The sequence below is a fragment of the Talpa europaea genome (genome assembly GCF_964194135.1).
Source record: "Talpa europaea genome assembly, chromosome: 8".
Taxonomy (NCBI): domain Eukaryota; kingdom Metazoa; phylum Chordata; class Mammalia; order Eulipotyphla; family Talpidae; genus Talpa; species Talpa europaea.
Window position 1 is genome coordinate 92,226,907 of NC_140075.1, and position 20,228 is coordinate 92,247,134.

Here is a 20,228-nt window from a genome sequence, read left to right on the forward strand (position 1 = left end):
TTTTTGTAAGTTAATTTTATAAGACTTTTCACATTTAAAGTAATGCTTCAGGTTTTGTTTAACTGTTTGGCCATGGGGGAGGGGGGCACAGAAACTTGAAGCTGTTTGTGGTCTGTTCAACTCAGATGTTTCTCATTAAAACAAAAAAGTAGCCATACTTTTGCTGTACTGGATTATATTTTAAAGTTAAAGGGCATGTATAATTTTCCATAGAATGAAAATTAAAATATTGGGGATTCATTCTCTTGTTGAACTTGAAAGTCTACTTATTCTGTACAAAGTAAAATAAGTAGACTATAAAAACTTAAGCGCTAGAAACCCGGGGCCATGAGAGCGAAATGGCATGGAAGGTGGACCCAGGGTCATTTCACCTGGATTTTTCTATTCCCAGCTTGCTCCAGAATGAACTAGCAGAGATTGTGTAGTAAATGTTATAGGCAAAACTACCTGCTTTCTGTACAATTCTAATACACTGTCTATTTGCCACCAAAGTTACTGAACCAGATCATCAGTTAACTGCTCCTCTCTCTTAACACTAAAAATACACCACTGACCAAACAGCATCCTCAGTCCCCCTCTCCTCAGCAAAGCACAAACCTCAGGGGAAGCTCCTCAGCGAATGAAGCCTAGGCCCTGAGTGCCAGTGGCCCTTCTGTGGGGCCGACAACCCCAGCTTATTTGGTTCATGAGCAGCATCACGTGGAGGGACCAGCAGGGAGGAATGTGTCTTCACTTTACCTTCAGTATCTAAAGTTACAAATTGTTAGAAATTATCTTAAAAGGTACTTTTTTAGCAAGTATCTTCAAAGGCATTTAAAATAATTTCTCCCTTTTCACAAAAAAACAATCCCAAAGGGAAATTTCAGCAAAAATGTTACCCAAACTTTTTCTTCAAGCCTCTGAATCAGTGGGAAAGTCCTTGCTCCAGTTTCTCCAGAGGCGAAAGGCAGAATCTCTATCTTCCAGTCCAAAGGAGTGATCATTCAAGACTCTTTCTGCCCTTAAAGGAGAATGAATCTCTAGAGTAAATCAAAGTTGCAGTGAAAGGATTATTTGCATTTTTAATCCTCATTATGCCAACAGTTCTAGAGTAAAGGCTTTTTGTCTTGAGCCTGTAGTCCAGGCTTCTGCCACCCTCCCCTCAACCCCAGGAAGTGCTTTTACATTGTTAGAAGGTTTTTCATCTTCTGTCCCTCATGCAGAAGGGAAATGTTCACATGATGCTTGACATCAAGGTAACTCCAGTATATTTTTCTCTGTATGCCTGATGGGATATCATAGTAATAGGCTCAGAAAATTACACAAAATCTACCCAAAAAATTATGTACTACATACCAGGACTTTTATATTTGTAGGCTACAATTTGAGCACAGTGCCTGTAGTCATAAATCACAGTGTGAGATTAGCTGACTTTAATTGCTGCTGTTTACAAATCCTTCCGCAGCTTATGTCAGATTCTTAACTCGACATTGTAGACAATAGTGTGTGTATCTTTCTAGGAAGAGTGTCCAAGGTTTTCATCAAATTCTTGAAGGACTCTACAAACCTAAAATAGAATTCAGAACAGCGCAAGAACATTGACTACTTTACCCAGTTACTGCAACTTCTTAATCTTATTCTTAACTCCCAACAAATACACTTTTTAAAGCAAAATTATGAAAAATACTTTATTTAGCTTAGGCCACATTAAAATTTTTTCTGCAACAGTTCCATAGATGTTGAAGGTATACAGCACAGAAATGGTAGTACTTGGAGGGATGGAAAGTGGATCTCAAAACCTGCTTTCACACAATAGCAAACAGTCATTTGTATAAAAGCTCAAATTTTAAAAGCCTGCTTTTGGTATAAAGCATTCATCCAAAAAAAATTACAAATCATAGGTAGCCACCAAGCTCTAGAGTACATAGGACCACTGAATAATAAAGTTATAGGACCGTTAATTGTGGCATATGGACACCCAACACTGGAAAAAAAAATGCAGCCACATGGATTGTGCAGATAAACAGGAGTTGCTCTGGGCCAGCATCATCATCACACCTCTGCCCTTCCCATAAAGAAAACTCACCATCACAGAACAGTGGTCCCACCAGTGTATAGGATCCTTGACTCCAAAACAAAAATGACTGTAAGAAGATCATATATCACAGAGACAACACATAGCTACAACCTGCCACAGGAGCCAAAATCCCAGCAACTTTGGAGCTATAAAAATAAGTGGCATGTGTTTCACACTATAGTATACCAGACTCCACAGGGAGGTGTCAATGCATAAAAGGGGGTGAGAATTTTACAGGGGTACATTTCTAAGGAACTTACCCCACTTCAGAGCATCTAGGGAAGCAGTAACTGACAGAAGGAGGTGGCGGCACTAGCTGATGAGCCTAGAATAGGAGGACTGGAGTGTCACCATTCATCTGTTTCTTTCTGCCTATTCTGGAAAGGTTCATGCAGTCCTATAGAAGCTGAGAAGGTGGTAGCTAAAGGAACCATAGAAAACAACCATAGCTTAACAGTCTCTCTGCTTTACCCTGAGCCTTGGCTGCAAACAGCGGACTCTCACGGCCAGTTCTGTGGCAGGAAAAGTGCTGGCCAGGCAGGCTCCATTACTGTGTCTACGGGGCATGTTCCCCATCAAACTAGAGCAGCCATTTGGGTCATTCAATTTGAGGGATTCTGCAGTCTAAATGTATATATTTAACCAGTTAAACTGCCTGATTACTTTCAGCACTGAACTTCAACTGCCTGCGTTCAGCTCTGTCACTTACTCCCCATATGACCTTGAGCAAGTTTGCTTCTACTCCTCTCATTTCCCACGGCCAGAAAATTAGGATTAAAGTAGCTACTTAAAGCACTAAATATGAGTGTATGAGGCACTGAGAACTGTGCGTATCATATAACAAGTGCCCCACAAATGTTTTCAGGTACTAAATGATATGTTTTTATCATTTCCTTCACATAGCCTTTATTCCAGTTTTTAAAGATTTTAGCAGCTTTGAAAGAAATGTGTCAAATCTTAAAAATATTTTGTTTCAAAATAGACTTAGAAATTGAAGGTTCACCATGAACTTGAGGTGTCTATACATGCAAACCCCTTACCAGATTTAAATAAGAACTAAATTTTGTTGGTAGAAAGTGCCTCAACTTAAAAGTGCTTCAACTTATTTTATATATGTGTGTAATATGTAGCTCTGCCAAGAATTGGTTACTGGTTTTTTGTTTTGTTTTTTCACTAAAATCTAAAATAATTGCCCTTCCAGCTGAGTTAGCAGGGGAAATATTTAAGATAAAGTCTCTCACTCGGGAGAATTTTTGTTAATTTGTATTGTACTATTTTTAATACAGTTGAGGCCCTCCAGATATATTAGTCTGACAGCTTAATACTATGTTCCCACCTCAATTTTTTCATGAAAAATCCCCAAGATTGTTAGGACTGAATCCCCTGTGGACAGCGAGTATGTGACAGAGCTGAGACTAGATCAGGAACACGGCAAAGATCAGGGGACACCCAGTTAGACCCACGACCTGACACTCACTGTGCACCTCACTCTGGGATGACCCATGAGGGTCCTCCCAGCACCTGAGTGAACACTCTTCCAATGTCCTTTTGGCAGAGCAGTAGCTCTCCCGCCCACCTGTGACTATGCAGGTGCCACTCTTTCTCTTTTCCCAGTGTTCTCAATAGTAAGACTCTTCCACGGTAACTTACTTTACTAAAGTTTGTCCATATGCCCCCATATTAGACACTCATGTTTTTGGAATTAAGCCCAAATCTCCATCATCTTCTACAAATAAGTTTCCCTTATTAAATGATAAATCAAGATTGAGAAAAGGAATCTCGCCACAAGAGTGAGAAGCAAAAACGAAAATCACTTTTTCCTAGCACATAAAGCATAGTTCGATGTTTTGGGCTTTTTTTTTTTTTTTCCCCCATATTCAAGTCCTGCTGATAGTTGTCAGGTTTATCGTTCCTAATTAATTCCTGAACTGAACTTGAAAGTTCAGTGCAAAACTGTACTTGAAAATACTGAAATCACTGCAGTAGCCATGGGGCAATTTTAAATTGTCCATGGACCATTTTTGACAACCTCCAAAAGGAAGCCTATTAAAGAGAAATGACTAATCTTTAAAATAGACACTGAGACTTTATCCAAAATACCCAAAAATGGCAGCCTGACTTTGCACGCTGCTGGCATTTATAAAGGCTGTACTTGGAACTGATGGGCATGGAGGTGTACAGCATTTCATCTCAAGGGAGGAAGGGAAGGACCTAGGCTATGCTCAACAATACAAAGAATATCTTTGTTATCTCAACTGCTCACTTGTCTCAGACCCTGGTCTAAGCAACAGCCTTGCACAGAAGACCCTCCCAGGGTAGACTAAACTGCCAGCATATCAGGTGACACATGAGCCAAGATGAAATCACCAAAGTGCCACAGCCTCCTTGCTGGCTAAATTCAAGTGTAGTTAGACAAGCAGCCTTGGGAAGCACGCAGGAAATATTTGAGGAAGATGAGAAGCACACTCTGGATGTGTTTTCATAGAGAGCAGGCACTAGTCCAGATAGGCAAGGATTTAGCATAGAAAGGTGCTCGGACACCTGAGCCCAAACTCGTGCTTACCTTGGGCATCAGAATCCAACTTAACTACTGCATAATAAGCCACTGCATCATTTGGTTTCATTTTTTGTTTTTCTGACTTGTGTAGTCTCCTGTATAAATAGTTAATAGCATTACATCAGCAAATAAATGTTCAAAGCTGCCCTCTTTGCTCCCACTTCCCACTTCCTAGCCTCACATTCCCTCTGTTTGTCACATGGGATTCTAAGGTGGCCAGAAAGAAGGAAAGTTGACCTTCTGGATAATACTGATTCCTATAAAATCAAGCTTATACTTTCTGTACCAAATCTCACAAAGGCCACAACAATGAGTCACTAAGAACGTCAAACCACCTCAGAATATAGACAATGGTGTGTCCTCTAGGTCTGTCTCCAAGTATTTCTGAAACAGCTTCACTCAACTTTTAGTAAAATTGCACCAGTGTCAAAGTTAAGAATTCTTCAAGGTCTCATTAGCAGGAACCACTTTGAATTTAATCTTTCTAATGACTTAGTAAATAGAGAATGTGCTATCCAAAGTAAACGTACTTTTGAAAAGAAAATTTATTTCATCTCCTCTCAAAAGGCAATTTTTAAAAACACTATCATAAAACTCACCTCCAAAGTCTAGATGCAACTCATTATATGCATCACAATGTTCCTGAAAATTTGTATGAGGATTTCACTCTCTAAAAAGTTGTAATTTCTTGCCCTATTTATGTTCCACTTGGAAAAAGAGCTAATATTTTACTCAGTTTCTGTATCAGCCAGCTCACCATAAAAATGTTCTAATAAGAAAATATTTTTAAAAAGCCCTAGGGTATAAAAGAATTCTTTCTGCTTTAAATAATTATCCCTATATATTTTCTCAAGTAGACTTCACAAACCAGGTCTCATTCAAGTGTTGAACTCACCAAGTCACACAGATTGGCCCTGAACCTGACACACTGGCTTCCATGGAGAGCGTCCCCACACACAGCCTGCAGTGTCCCGTCTCCCATGGATGGCTGATGTGACAGCTGCCCCAGAGAAGAGACACTCTCAGAAGAGAGCCTGTTCTACAATGAACCTTTCTTGAACACACACAAGGCCCCTCGGGACAAGAGCATTCTAAGAAAGTGAAATTCCAGGGACAGGAAGATATAAGTCTCCACAATCTTCCATGAAAGTGATCGCACACACACAATTTTCAGGCCCTATGAACGCAATTTAAGGGGAATGAGTCTGTGTGACGATGGCAACAAGGTCTAGGGAAAGAGCTGGCTCATGTCCCAGCTCGACCACTGGCTCCTAGGTCACCATTCCTCTGGCCCTCAGCAGAGTAGTAGCAATATATGACCTCAGTCCATACAGACCTGTGAGGCAGGTATGCGAAATTAGTAAATTGATTGTCATCATGCTTTTCAATCCTACAATCAAGTGGTGCCAAAGAAGGGCCGCTTATGTCAGAATAAAGGGGTGTCCCTTCCTGTGAGAGTGCCACATTCAGCCCCCGTCTACTTTACAACCCTTCCAACTCGGATGTCCACCACTCTCTCAGGTGTTTCCCAAAGGAATGCAAGGGAGATGGAAAGGAAGGGTCCACACTGAGACCCCGCGGACCAAGCAAGACAGAAACTGCATTCAAGCACACCCTGGTCACAAGGAAGTCTGGCCTTCTCACCTTGACTCCTGGGAAGTGGGGAGGTCGAGAAGGACAGCACCTGACCAAGTCCGCCATAAGCAAGGGAGGGACACAGTAGAAGGAAGCCCACCCACTCCCTCTGGGGCTCACGATTCACGCTGTTGTCATGCTTCAGCCTCTGATCTCTGCAGCTGGTTCACCTCAGGGCTGGGCATCACTGAAACTGGGGGTTCTGGAAGCCCTCTTTGCTCTTACTCTCCTCTGCTGGGATGCCCCCAGACCCTGCGACGGAGGACTTGGACCCGCGAAGTGTGTGGGCATTCAGCATCTCCAGCAGCAGGTCGTAGACAGGGACGACGTTTTTGCACTTCATGCTGAGTAGGTGTTCCATGCCCTTGTTACTACGGGGGCAAAAAAGTGCTGAGAGAAGCAGCCCTGGGAACTTGATTTCTTCCCCAACTTACCCACACATAGCACATCCATCCCCAATTCCCAACAGCCCATGCATCTCCCCCAGCCCTTTGGTTCAATGGCATCTGGCCCCTTCAATCATCTACACCACCCACCTACTGTGGCCTGACAGCACCTGGCACAGTGCAATGGATTCTCACTGTTCACACTAGTTAGTGTTATAAATTTAATACAAAGACGGAATTAACAAATACTGAACCATTACTCCTGGGGGAAACACCAGGTTCACTTCCGAAGAGGTCTGGTCACAATTTTTATCAGTTGATTAATATACACCCTTATAGAGTAATGTGCAACCTGTTTTCTTTAAAGACCCCTTATTGAACATATTTCATTGATCAATTAACATTCAATTCACAGCCTAGATGTACGTATGTACATACACACACACACACACCCCCACCCCCACCACCCTCCTCCCCCCAAACCCCCCCCCCACCATGCCTGGATGAAGCTTATCCAACACATATTTCTCCACGAGGCCCATCACATCCTTGTTCTCTTAGGAAAAACAGACAGCACATGAGCACTGTGCTTGCGGGGGGCCGTTTTTAAACAGTAAGATTTCTAAGACAGCACAAAAATGTAAAAACAAGCAGTAAGGGACATATGATGAGAACCGAAACAAGACAGGCATCAGCTCATTTGCCCTCAGCTGAGGATGCAAGCATGGGTAACTGAAGTTTTTCGCCAATCTGTGACTGTACAAGAATGACCTCAAAAGAGTATAGCCCAAAAATAGATGACTGGATCAAGAAGATGTGGTACATACACACCATGGAATATTACTCAGCACTCAAAAAAGATCAACACATGCAATTTGCAGCAACATGGATGGCGCTGGAAGGGATCATGCTCAGCGAAATAAGCCAGAAAGAAAAAGAAAAATACCGGATGGTCTCACTCATAGCAGGAATCTAGAAAACTTAAATAAGGGACCAGGAAAATGAATATCTATAAGAAAGTGAAAATCATAATCAACAAACTATGAACCAGAGACACTTTATGAGGGGAGGGGGGTGGGGGGGAGGGATTGTGGTCAAAATAAAGGGGTTGCAATTGTTTGGGGAAAAAATTTGTTTTTTATATAAAAATAAAATTAAAAAAAAGAGTAGGGTTATAAATTTTATAAGTAAGCAAATTTTCAAATATGAGATCCAAAAATAGGATGGACTGTCTGGTCTACAAGTGGTTGTGTGCTGAAGAGTCATTAAAAAGGAAACTGGCAGAGGTCATTTTTTTATTTGATCCCCCTCATTGAAATTCTTGAAGTGTATGTTGTCTTCCGTTCAGTCCCTAAGACTTCCCTCCTCAGGGGAGCAATTATCTTCCATCCTCACCTGCTCATCCAGCCTCAGGGTGGGCTACCCCTGGGGTGACACAGCACTGAGCCTCAGCCTGTGGCCCTGTCGTCACCCTTCATCAGCACCCACAGCTTGCATCTCCTGAATTCACTCCACCTGCTTTCTCAACCTTGGCATCACAGGTCCTCTGAGTCTCATCCTTAATATCCTGAGGCTCTGGCCTTCCTCAGATCACCAGCCTCAGGTGCTGACCCAGGAGAACTGGGTTTAGCCTCTCAGGAAAATGACTCAGGCACCAGCCTGAGGGGCAAAAAGGGGTGGAGTTCACGTCATGCGGGGAGTCACCCCTTTTAGAACTCTGTAAACAAGCTAAAATGCCCAGCAACTAAAAAACAGATGCGCCACCCAGGATGCCAGGAAGATCTGAAAAGGTGTCACATGACATCATTCACTGTAAACGATGTGCTCAACTTCAATTACAGTCCTTAGGACTGGAAAATCCACACTCCCGCTCAGGGATTCATTTTCCTTCCAAGAGGACAATTCTACCTTATCCATCTCAAACCAACAAATTCTTGTCCCAAAACTCTTCACCCTCCTCTGAGACTGTGCCCCCCCACACACACACACGCACATGCACACACGCACCTAGTGGAGCAGGCCCCCAGGGATTGTACCTGGCATGCCTGACATGAGAAAGAAGCATCAGCAGATTAGCCAGGCGGATGGACTGCTGCTGGGAAGGGATGCCACTCTTGGCGATCACCCAGACTAGGGCATCGGTCACAGCATTCAGTAAGTGAGTTAGCTTCTGGCTGCTCTCAGCCTCCTGGGGTGCTGCAGTTAATGGGTACATACCTGGACAAAGAATGACAGTCACAGTAGTTGCTCTGAGAAAGGGAAATGGAACTTGTGTGCTCAGGCATTAAGCATGCCTATATTCTCCAGAAGGGAAGCCAAATTGATCTGGGTTGCCCTGACATCTGCATGCGTGGTGAAATGGTAAAAGCACATGTCACCTCCCCATTGTGTCCTTTCCCCAGAACCAGTGTCATCACTGTGCTGGAGGGGAAAGCCTGGCTGAATGCAAGGCAGATTCAATGGCCTCTCCAAGTGCCCATCTGGGCCAGAAGTGTGGCTTTGCAAGGCAGTAAATGCATCTAGCGACCAGAAACCATGGATGGTGTTTGCCAGATACATACATAAGCTTTGCAAAATGCTTCAAATACATAGATAGGATTATCAGAAAGTGACAAAGGTTTTACTCTTATCCTCTGTAAGGACCCCTCATCTAAGTGTGGCTAGCCTAAGTACAATTGCTATGCCCATCACCTCATGTGTGCCACGTGCTGACAGCTGTAGTAAGGCCACTGCCACCTCTGTCCAGCCCTTGGCATCCCCCTCTGCTGGCACCCTGATGAGCAGGAAGACTACACATTTGGAGTCAGAAAGACCTGTCTCTAACTCTCCGACCCCATCCCAGTTTACCCAGCTTTGCAGCCTCAGGTCCTCATTTTGCAAAGCTTCAAAACACATTTCCTGAGGTCCCCATAACCACTCCATGAGATACGTTGCTCCCCCACCTTTCCTGCATTGTGTCTAGTTTCCCTGTGACTCCAGCTTCTGAGATACACAAACTTCCCATGGTTATAACAAGTAAATCTCCTGTTCCATTCTCTCTATCCCTCCCTTAATCCACCACCCCTCTCATCTACCACTCACCCCTCTTACCGGTGGGTAAGACCTACCACCACCTACCCAGACTCCCTGATGCCTGGAAGCAGGGAAATAATTAGCTTCTCTTCCAGACTTTTGATTTCAAAGTAAGGATAAATAGCAAATATGTGAAATCAACAGGGGAGCTGCCAACTTTTGCCTATAATGAGAATGAAGGGTTGCTGGTACTGCATCATCCATAGAATCTGTTTCAGCAATTTTTGTTCTCCATTTAAAATTGGCATGTTCAGTTCAGTTAAGGTAACTTGGATCAACTGAGTTGAACACAGTTCAATTAGACAAAGGACATGCTGAACCACAATGATGCAATTTTACTTGTTTGCTATGTCGCTCCATGATGTCTGATGACACACATCTCAAGTATTCATCTTTTACAATAGCCCAGAAGCTACAGTTCTAATCCACCTGCCCATCTCATTCTCCAGTGAGAAACTTCCTGACTCTCCACATCCTCACCCTCCTATTGATCCTCAGAGTAGATGAACTGCCCTCCCACTGCTGAGGACACAAGTCCTCACACTTGACCGGGTGTGCCCCTTTCAAGCTGCCCAAATGCAGATCCGTTCACGCATCTTTAACAACTTCCCTGCTCTTTTCATCATCAGCTCACCTTATCTTGAAACATACTTCCAATTCCTTGAATTTGCCCTGTAAGCTGAACTTTCTGCTTAGGAACAAATGCTTGTTGTTTATATCCTTGTTTATATATATCCTTGTTTATATCCCCCTTGTTGTTTATATCCTTCCTCCTTTAGATCCCAGCCTGATTATATACTTCCCTCTGGAAGTTTCCCTGATCAGCCTACTACCCCTCCCTAAGTATGATTTGGGCTCACCTCTGAAGCTCTGGCAGGGCTCTGGCTCCCTCCCACCCTCAGTGAGACTGGACATAAATGCCTACCGAGGACATGAACTCAGTTTGCTTTTCAACATCTCCCCATCACCTAGTACAATGACTTGTAAACACTCATAAATGGAAAAATTTGAATTCACATAGGTTCAAATTTTTGCATTGTTTTAGCCAATCACATTACCATAATCAAAATGATAATTATACATGTTCATGCACAGGTATGTGGGAAATTATTCAATTGATAGGATAAAAAAAATTATCTTAAGCTTATTTTCCCTAAATTGCCCTCAGCTGCATTAGCAAGTGCTTTCTTAACTACCCTTTAATCTGTTCTGCTACCTGACATCTGCTCCATGGACTTCTATGGTCATAAAGAAATACTACATCTTTGGATTGTAATAGGAGACAAAATAGTTTATCAGTATAGTCACACATCACCAAACAATACAGATACAATACAGATTCTGAGAAATATGTCATTAGATGGTTTTGTTGTTCTGCACTCATATAGTGTAATTACACAAATATAGATGGTAGAGTCTGCAGAACGCAAGCAATAAGGTACCACCCACTGGGACTACAATAACAAAATCAGAGTGTGATTGACCAAAACATTGTGAAGCAACGCATGACTGACGTGTCTCAGTGCAAAGTTTGGAATATTGAAAATAAAGATTTTTATTTTAATTGTCACTAAAATTAAAAATATAAATTGTTGAGCTATATACAGGGTGGTATTCTCAGCAGCATTACTCATAAAAAGCTAAGAGAAAATAAACCAAATTCTATGAACTAATGAATGGATAAACAAAATGTGCTATCACCCACAGAGTGGGATATTATTTAGTCATCGAACCTATTATTTAGTAGCATCGAATCATGCTACTACATGAGTGAACACTGAAAACATTATGCTAAGGGGAAAAAGTCAGTCACAAGGTCCAAATTTTGCAAGATTCTATTTATATAAACTTTCCAGAACAGGCAAATCTATGCAGACAGAAAGGAGATTAGTGATTGCCTGGGAGTATGCAGGACAGAGACTATGGAGTAATAGCTATGGAGTACAGGGTTGTGGGGAGGTGATAAAAATATTCTAAAATTGGTTGTGATGATGGTTGCCTAAGTCTATGAATACACTAAAACCCACTTAATTTTATACTGTAAACGTGTGGATTATAACACACTAAATCTGTTAAAAATATATATTAAATCTCAGAACCAAATTATAGTAACAAAAAATCTCCTCGGGCCTCCTGACATCTGAGCAAAACTCCCTTTAGATAAAATGTCTTGGTTCTTGGGTCAGACCTTTTGTAAATGAACATTCACTGTCAAGGGTGCAAGACTGGGATCTTCTATAGCTTATGGGGGCAGCACAGCAGGCTCAGACTCCATCATTGAAAAAAGGTTTAGGGAGAGATGCCACTGTAGTTTGGGAAAGAAATACACTATATCAATTTTAAAAGGGGGAAAGTTTTATATACAAAACTATTAACTTCTATAAAGTCACCTTGGGAAAGAACTAGGCTGATGAACCCCATTTTGCTTACAACACAGACATATCTTTCTCAGTTCCCACCTCTAACCCCTAGAGTTCCCTTCCTCCTTGGCCCTCCACACCAAAGTAGTTCAGGCTCTCACGTTCCCTAACTCTGACTGGCCCCAGGCCTTCTGGTCTCTCTCCTCTCTGTCTTTCACGTAAATGCCGAAGCGACCTTTCACAAAAGCCACTCTATCCAAGATGTGCCCCTGCCTAAACCTCTTCTAGGGTTGCTCAGTGTCCCAAGCAGCAGTTCTCAACCTGGCCAGCCCTGCATTTACAACACTACTCACCTGCTCTGCACTTCTGCTGCACGACTAGCAGCTCCTGGCTCACCCATGTTCCTCCACCTCTTATCCCAGCTAATATCTGCCCACTCCAGAGGACTTAAACATTCCCTTCTGCAACCACTTAAATGTCTCCATTTTCCCATAGTACATCCCACATACTTTATTATAGCACTGAGATCATAATTTTAATGATTTGGACTATCTTTTTTCTCTCCCTTCTTACACTATGAGCTATTTGAGAGAATGATTTTATCTTAAACATCTTTATAAAGTGAAGGAATGAATCTGTAAAAGCAGAATCTAGAACAGTAAATGAAAATGCATAAAGCCACATAAAATGTCTGTATAAACATTGAAAAAATGCTGAAAGGCACATTTTAGTTTTTTTTTTTCTTTTCCAATGAAATGACTTAAACCACTTAAAATTACTACCAGTAATTCATCCAATGAATATATTATGTTCAAGTTACCAAAAGTTAATTACATTTAAATTCTTACATATGGAATCAGAAAAATTAATTTTCCCCTTTTTCAATAAAAAGTTCATATTCTTCTTAATGCCATGTAAGTTCTAGAAACAACACCTCTCCCCCATAAATCAGATCTGTGGTTACTCACTGGAGTTGAGAAGGATCATGGCCTTGACACAGAGATACTCTTTGTGTTGGAGTTTTAACTCACGAAACCTTGAAGTTGTTGCCAGAAGCATGTCAAAGATTTCCAGAATTCCTTCAACACATTTTCCTTCATCCCTACAAAATTTCATTTGGAAATTAAAAAAATATACAGCTCAGGCCATAATCAAAAACAGCAAGGAGTACTTTTTAACCTCAAATTTCATTTTGTATGAACATTCTTTAATTATATGAAGGTAGTTATGAGACCAGATGCAGCGATATGAAATTACTAGAATTACAGTCATAAGAAAAGGACAGGCAGAGCCTCCCCAGTGGCACAGCAGTTGAGCGCTGGGTTGCGAAGCTGCCCGCGGCCTCTGCGCCGCCGGTTCGATCCCTGGCTGCTCCCGGCCACCAGAGGAGGGTCCCACCTGGCGCATAGACCTCTCCTGCCGCCTGCTGCTCCCCTCAGCAGTGTACTTCGGTCCTTCTGCCTGCTCTGCTCCCTGCTCTGGCTCTGGTGAATTCTCTCACCCTCCCGCACTTCTGACTGTACCCAGTGCATGTATAAACAAAACAAACAAACAAACAAACAAATAAATAAATAAAAACATGCCTCTATTAAGAAAAAAAAAAAAGTTAAAAAAAAAGGACAGGCATTTCATATATTTCCCTGGAACAAACATTTGAGTAAATACATTTTAGGCAAAAATGTATATTGGAATGACATTTTCCGAGTATTTTCTTAAAGGAATCCCATTTCTGTTGATTATCTACAGTCTTAACCATTTCGATCAAATAGGCCTCAATAAGACACATATTACTAAAATGAGACTTTCAATAGGTGTCTGAAGTGTTGATAAAGATGTTACAAAAGTAACTATCCCAAGAAGCTCTAATCCTTCATATCTAAGGCTTCACTCTCATTTCCTTATTCAGTCAATGGTGGGGCAACTAAGAGACATTTAAATGTAACCTGAAAAAAGCTAGTACGACAAAGAAATAATAATTAGAGATAGTAGATTAGAATGAGGAAAGGAAGACAGAAATGGAGACATGGAAACTTTTGACTTGCCAAAGGTTATTTTTGTTTTTTTTTAACTGATATATAATTGGCATGTAACATTAATTTCAGGTGTATAACATAATTATTCAGTATTTGTATATAATGTGAAACAATCACAGTAAGTCTAGTTAATCCATCACCACACAGTTACAACTTTTTTCGTATGATGAGAATTTTTAGGATTTACTCTTAGCAACTTTCAAATATAAAATAGAGTATTATTAACTATACTCACCATGCTGTACATTATATTACCTAAAATTATTTTATTACTGGAACTTTGTACCTTCTGAATACCTTCACCATTCCACACACCCACCACCGGCAACTATCAATCTGTTCTCCATATCTATGAGTTTTGTTTTTGTTTTTAGGATTCTTGATATATAAGTGAGATCATACAGTGTTTGCCATTCTCTCTTACTTCACTTAGCATAATGCCCTCAAGGTCCATCATGTCACAAATGGCAGGATTTCCTTCCTTTTTATGACCCCCCACACACACAATTTCTTTATCCATTCATCCCTCGGTGAAACCTTGGGTTGCTTTCATATCTTGGCTATTGTAAATAATGCTCCAGTGAACATGGGTGAGGATATCTTTTGAGTATTTTTCCTTCAGAAAAATACCTAGATGAAGAGCTATTGGATCATATGGTAGTTCTATTTTAACTGAGGAACCTCCATACTGTTTTCCATAGTGACTATACCAATTTATTAATAAATCCCTCCCAATGGTACACAAAGATTTCCTTTTCTCCACATCCTTGACAACACATTATTTTTTGTCTTTTGGTTATCATAGCCATTTTAACAGGTGTGAGGTGTTATCTTTTTATGATTTTGATTTGCATTTTCCTGGTGACTAGTGATGTTCAGCACCTTTTCGTTCACCCACTTTTCATTAGCCACTTATATGTCTTCCTTGGGAAAATGTCTATTTTGATTTGGACTGATTTTTTTGCTGTTGAGTTATATAAATCATTTATATACTTTGGATATGAATATCCCTTATCAGATACACGATTTGCAAATATATTCTCCCTTCGATAGAATTGCTTTTTCACCACAAATTGTTTTTAGACAAAAGTTTTAAACAATTTTTGAACCATATAATAAAAATTCTTTTGAGCATGCCTTATAGAAATCAATTTTTAAGTATATTTTTGAAGTAAATTACTTGAATTCTATCTAGAAAATACCAGCTTCCATTCACTCCAATCAGATACATCATTCCATCTCATTGCTCCCAAGAAAACTTTCTATTATCATCAGTCATCAGGTTATCTGAAATCCTTGACAAGCGGTTAGAGGATTTTGCTGTGAAACTTTCACTTGCTTCTAAAAGCCTGCAGTGCACAGTGAAGGACAGGGGTTGCAGCAGGAGTTTTCTCCAAGTTTCATTCTCAGTAACAGCTCCTGCAAGCAAGTTCAGGACCTGAGATCTTCAAAGTCCCCTCATTCTCCCAAGCCCAAATCAAGACATTTTTAGTGGTGATGGTAGTGGCTAGGAGAAGTGTCTATGTAGAATTTAAATACACTGACAACCTCTGGATGAAGACTGCATGTGGTTGCTTTTTGTCAATAACTTGTGTCAATATTATATTACTTGTTACCATGTATATCCTCTTGATAAAAAAAAATTTTAATAGATAAAATTCTGAAAATAGAAAAAAAAATACACTGACAACCAATAATCCTGATGAAGGGCCTCTCTGGTGGCGCAGGGGTCTCAGTGCTATCAAGCTATTGCCAGTCACTGCAGTATGAATTCGATCCCCTGCCAGGGAGCTAACCCACATGGCTCAGCAGACCTCTCCTGTCTAAGTATCACCTGCTGCTCCCCTCAGCAGTGTATTTCAATAGATCAGCCTGTTCTGCTTCCCACTCTGTCTCTGGTGAATCTTCTCATCTCCCCCCACCTCCACCCCCACCACCCTGCACCTTTGGCCTACACCCCAGTTCTTATATGCATAAATAAAAAAATCTTTTTTTTTAAATAAAAGTAATCCTGAAGAAGCTTTTCCCATCTGATACTGTGCTACGAAGGCAGCTCATCAGGATCCTGTGTTCCAAAGCATTCATACCCCTGCAGACTCAAAGCCACAGGCATGCCAGATGCTCACCGTCAAAAAAAAAAAAAAGGCAATTTCTGCAACCAGTTAAGGCTATCTAAAAATCATCAATATAACACCCCAAGAAGTAACTCATAGGAAAAGGCCACCTAGAAGAAACAGAGCCCTAGGTAAAGGGGTCCAATATCTGTAGAAAACCCCAAATCTCCCCACACCTCTTCTTCCTACCTGCCCTGCCCCAGGGGCACCAGAAACACTTCCTTGAGTGCCCCTCTGGCCACATCACCAAATCACTCTGAGAATAATTACTAGACACTGTAATTGTTGGGTTTGCAGACATCTGATGCCAAGAAAAACTAGTTGTAAAATGTCTGAGGGACAAAAACAAAAAGCCTAGCATGTCCTGCGTGCTAGGTTTCACAGTTTGGCTCTTTACCCAACTGCAAGAAAGAAGTCAGAGGTGAGGTTTTCTGCACACATGTGCACATACACACACACACACACACACACCCCTCCCCAAGTAGCACAGGAAGGGTCTTATATGAAATCAATTCTGTTTCCCAAAGTTGCCACTTTTGCCTAAGAACACGTTCCTAAGTACTAAAATTGGTACTATTTTCTCATTAAAATACATGTCCTTCTTTTTAAATATGTCCTTTTTAATGCAAATTCATATTTCAAAAATGGAAGGGGAGTTTACATTCTAGAGCATCTTAAACCTTGATAAAATGCTATATCTCACTTTTTTTTAATTTTTTTTATAACGATTTATTTATTTATACAAGCACTGGGTACAGTCAGAAGCGCGGGAGGGTGAGAGAATTCACCAGAGCCAGAGTGGGGAGCAGAGCAGGCAGAAGGACCGAAGTACACTGCTGAGGGGAGCAGCGGGCGGCAGGAGAGGTCTGCGCGCCATGTGGGACCCTCCTCTGGTGGCCGGGGAGCAGCCGGGGATTGAACCAAGGCTGCAGAGGCTGCAGGCAGCTTCGCAACCCAGCGCTCAACTGCTGCGCCACCGGGGAGGCCCTATATCTCACTTTCTCTGCCAGTTCTAAAGAACTAGGTCTGAGGGCCTCCCTGGTGGCGCAGCAGTTGAGTGCTGGGTTGCAAAGCTGCCCATAGCCTCTGCAGCACTCAATCCCCGCCCACTGGGCGAGGGTCCCACATGGCACGCAGACCTTTCCTGCCGCCCGCTGCTCCCCTCAGCAGTGTACTTCGTCAGTCTGCCTGGTCTGTTCCCCGCTCTGGCTCTGGTGAATTCTCTCACCCTCCTGCGTTTCTGACTGTACCCAGTGCTTGTATAAATAAATAAAATAAATCTTTAAAAAAAAAAAAAAGAAGTAGGTCTGATTGCTTTCTCTAACAGGTGTTAGGACCAACCATTTTATTTAAGGGTGCCAAGGTTAGAACTTCATTCATTTCACAAGCTATAGAAACCAAACACACTTCTAGAAAATATATGAAAACTATAAAAGTGATAGGTACAACCCATAAATGATGCCCTTATAAAGTTCTGCTTTAGGAACAGTTACACAGAACAGAGATAGGAAGAACATTGAAAGAATTAATAACTATTTCATTTATTTTTTAATTATGAAATGAAACTGAACTATGAGTAAGAAATGATAGGATAAAAGGCTTGAATTAAAGATAAAGGACATACAATTTGAATGTTAAAAATTAAAACAATATATCAATCAAGCTAATCTACTTATAGAAATTTATTTTTGCATATAATTTGTCCATAAACCAGTACTAAATAAAAATAAGAAAAATGTAACCCAAAAATTAAAATTAAAAAAAGAATAAAATAAAATGAGCAATTACCTTGGGAAATCATATAACTATTGCTTTATAAAATAAAAATACTCTTATACCAAGAATAAAATGTTCAATGAGTGGGCCTCGCTTTGAGATACACTATTTTGTACCTACACGTGTATCTGCTGACAGAACACATGTGGCTACAGACAACAGTCTACCTCTGTGCCAGTGACAGTGGGGTAGAGGACTCAAGGCTTCCTAACAAAAAGAATTTAAATACTGAAGTGCAACTGACATGATTATTAAAAATGAAAATTTAGAAGTAAAAATTCTGTGAGTATCCTGAAGAACGTTAAGTAACTAGGATGAGAAAACTCAGTACATTCATAATTACATGAGTAATTAACATAAACATCCACAAGGGAATCCAAGCCCAGACCCAAACTTACTCTGACTTGATGCTAAGGATATAGCAGTATCTTAGAACATATGATTTGGGAAGCAAGTAGAAGCTTAAGATTCTGTGGGAGAACTTCATAAATATGTGGTTGCAGAGGTTACCAAAAGAACTAGTTTGGGGCCTTCCCAGTGGCGCAGCGGTTGAGCGCTGGGCTGCGAAGCTGCCGGCAGCCTCTGCAGCGCCAGTTCGATTCCCAGGTTCTGGGCGAGGGTCCCACATGGCGCGCAGACCTCTCCTGCCGTGCCCACTGCTCCCCTCAGCAGTGTACTTCAGTCCTCCTGTTTGTTCTGCTCCCCCCTCTCTGGCGCTGGTGAATCTCTCACCCTCCCACGCTTCTGACTGTACCCAGTGTTTGTATAAATAAATAAATCTTTTAAAAAAAAAAGATTAAAAAAAAGAACTAGTTTGTTAGAAATAAGCTGAGATAACTAAATTTTCCTTTCATCCAAAGTAGGTTCATGTTTTCTTGCAGCGCAAAGCTCAACAAGAATAGAGGGAAGCAATCTCGGTAACCGCAAATGGGTTAACTTAATGGTATTCACTGTTCATATGGTCACGTCACCAACTTGACAGTTATTTTCAACTAACATAGAAACTACTCATTCACATTGCAAATACGATTCATTTAAGACCTCCTTTACAGGGCATGATCCCTGACCTTTCAAGTAACATTTTTTAAGTAACTTCTCCCATTATAAAAGCATATTTACCCGTATAATAAATGCACTAAGAATCTTAGGCTTGAAATTCTAGAATTTACAAAGCTAATGCATTTTTTAAATTTTTTTTTTAAGATTTATTTATTTATACAAGCACTGGGTACAGTCAGAAGCGCAGGAGGGTGAGAGAATTCACCACAGTCAGAGCGGAGAGCAGAACAGGCAGAGTGACGAAGTACACTGCTGAGGGGAGCAGCAGGCGGCAGGAAAGGTCTGCGCGCCATGTGGGACCCTCGCCCAGAGGCCGGGGATCAAACCGGCACTGCAGAGGCCACAGGCAGCTTCACAACCCAGTGCTCAACCGCTGCGCCACCAGTGAGGCCCCTAAATGTATTTTTTTTTTAAGTAGGAATTACAACAAAATACCAGTCCTACAAAAAAAATTTCCTGCTTCATATGAATGCATTACAATTTCTACTCAGTCAAATAAATTATTTTTCTATGCCATGAAACATAGTACTTTCAAATATTTAAAGTCTATTGAAACCAGTGTGTAAGAACCAAAACCACAACGAGATATCACCTCACACCTGTTAGGTTATTATCAAAATAAGATATAGAAATGTTCATGAGGATGTGGACTTGCATACTGTTAGTGGGTATGTAAATTGGTACGGTCACTATGGAAAAGAGTATGAAGCTTCCTTGAAATTAAAAATAGACCTACAGTATGATCCAGAAATTTCACTTGTGGTATTTATCCAAAGGAAACAAAAACAGTAACCCAAACAAAATCACCCGCATTGGCTTTCAGTACTATTTCATTGCAGCATTATTTACAGTAGCCAAAACATGAAAATAACCTAAGTGTCTACTGATGACTGGATAAAGAAACTGTGGTGTATTCAGGTTTCCTCTGCTATCCAAAAGTAAAATATTCCTGTTATGATTTGGTAGTTATTTTGGGGGTGTCTATGAATACTCAAAATATTTTCATATAAAAAATGGCAATAGCAATCCAGGGCTCAAAAAACAAATAAACAAACAAAAAACCTACCAAGTATTCAGTTTTCAGATAGCAGGAGAAACTTGTATATACAATGGAATATTAATCATTTTAAAAAAGAGAAGAAAATACTGCCATTTGCAATAACAATGGCTGGACCTTGAC

At 40.9% G+C, this 20,228-nt stretch overlaps 1 protein-coding gene across 2 annotated transcripts in view; it reads right to left on the reverse strand.

Moving 5' to 3' along the window:
• Positions 1 to 6,432: 6,432 nt before the first annotated feature.
• Positions 6,433 to 20,228, reverse strand: part of ESR2 (estrogen receptor 2) — a gene marked incomplete at both ends in the record, with an annotated part of 34,937 nt that continues 21,141 nt past the window's right edge. Inside the window, 3 exons of one of the 2 annotated variants that reach the window (XM_084240659.1) lie at positions 6,433 to 6,619; positions 8,671 to 8,851; positions 13,035 to 13,168. In XM_084240659.1, coding sequence (XP_084096785.1) covers positions 6,433 to 6,619; positions 8,671 to 8,851; positions 13,035 to 13,168 — 502 coding nt within the window. The remainder of the gene's footprint in view (positions 6,620 to 8,670; positions 8,852 to 13,034; positions 13,169 to 20,228) is intronic. The other variant, XM_084240660.1, reaches the window with a different exon arrangement.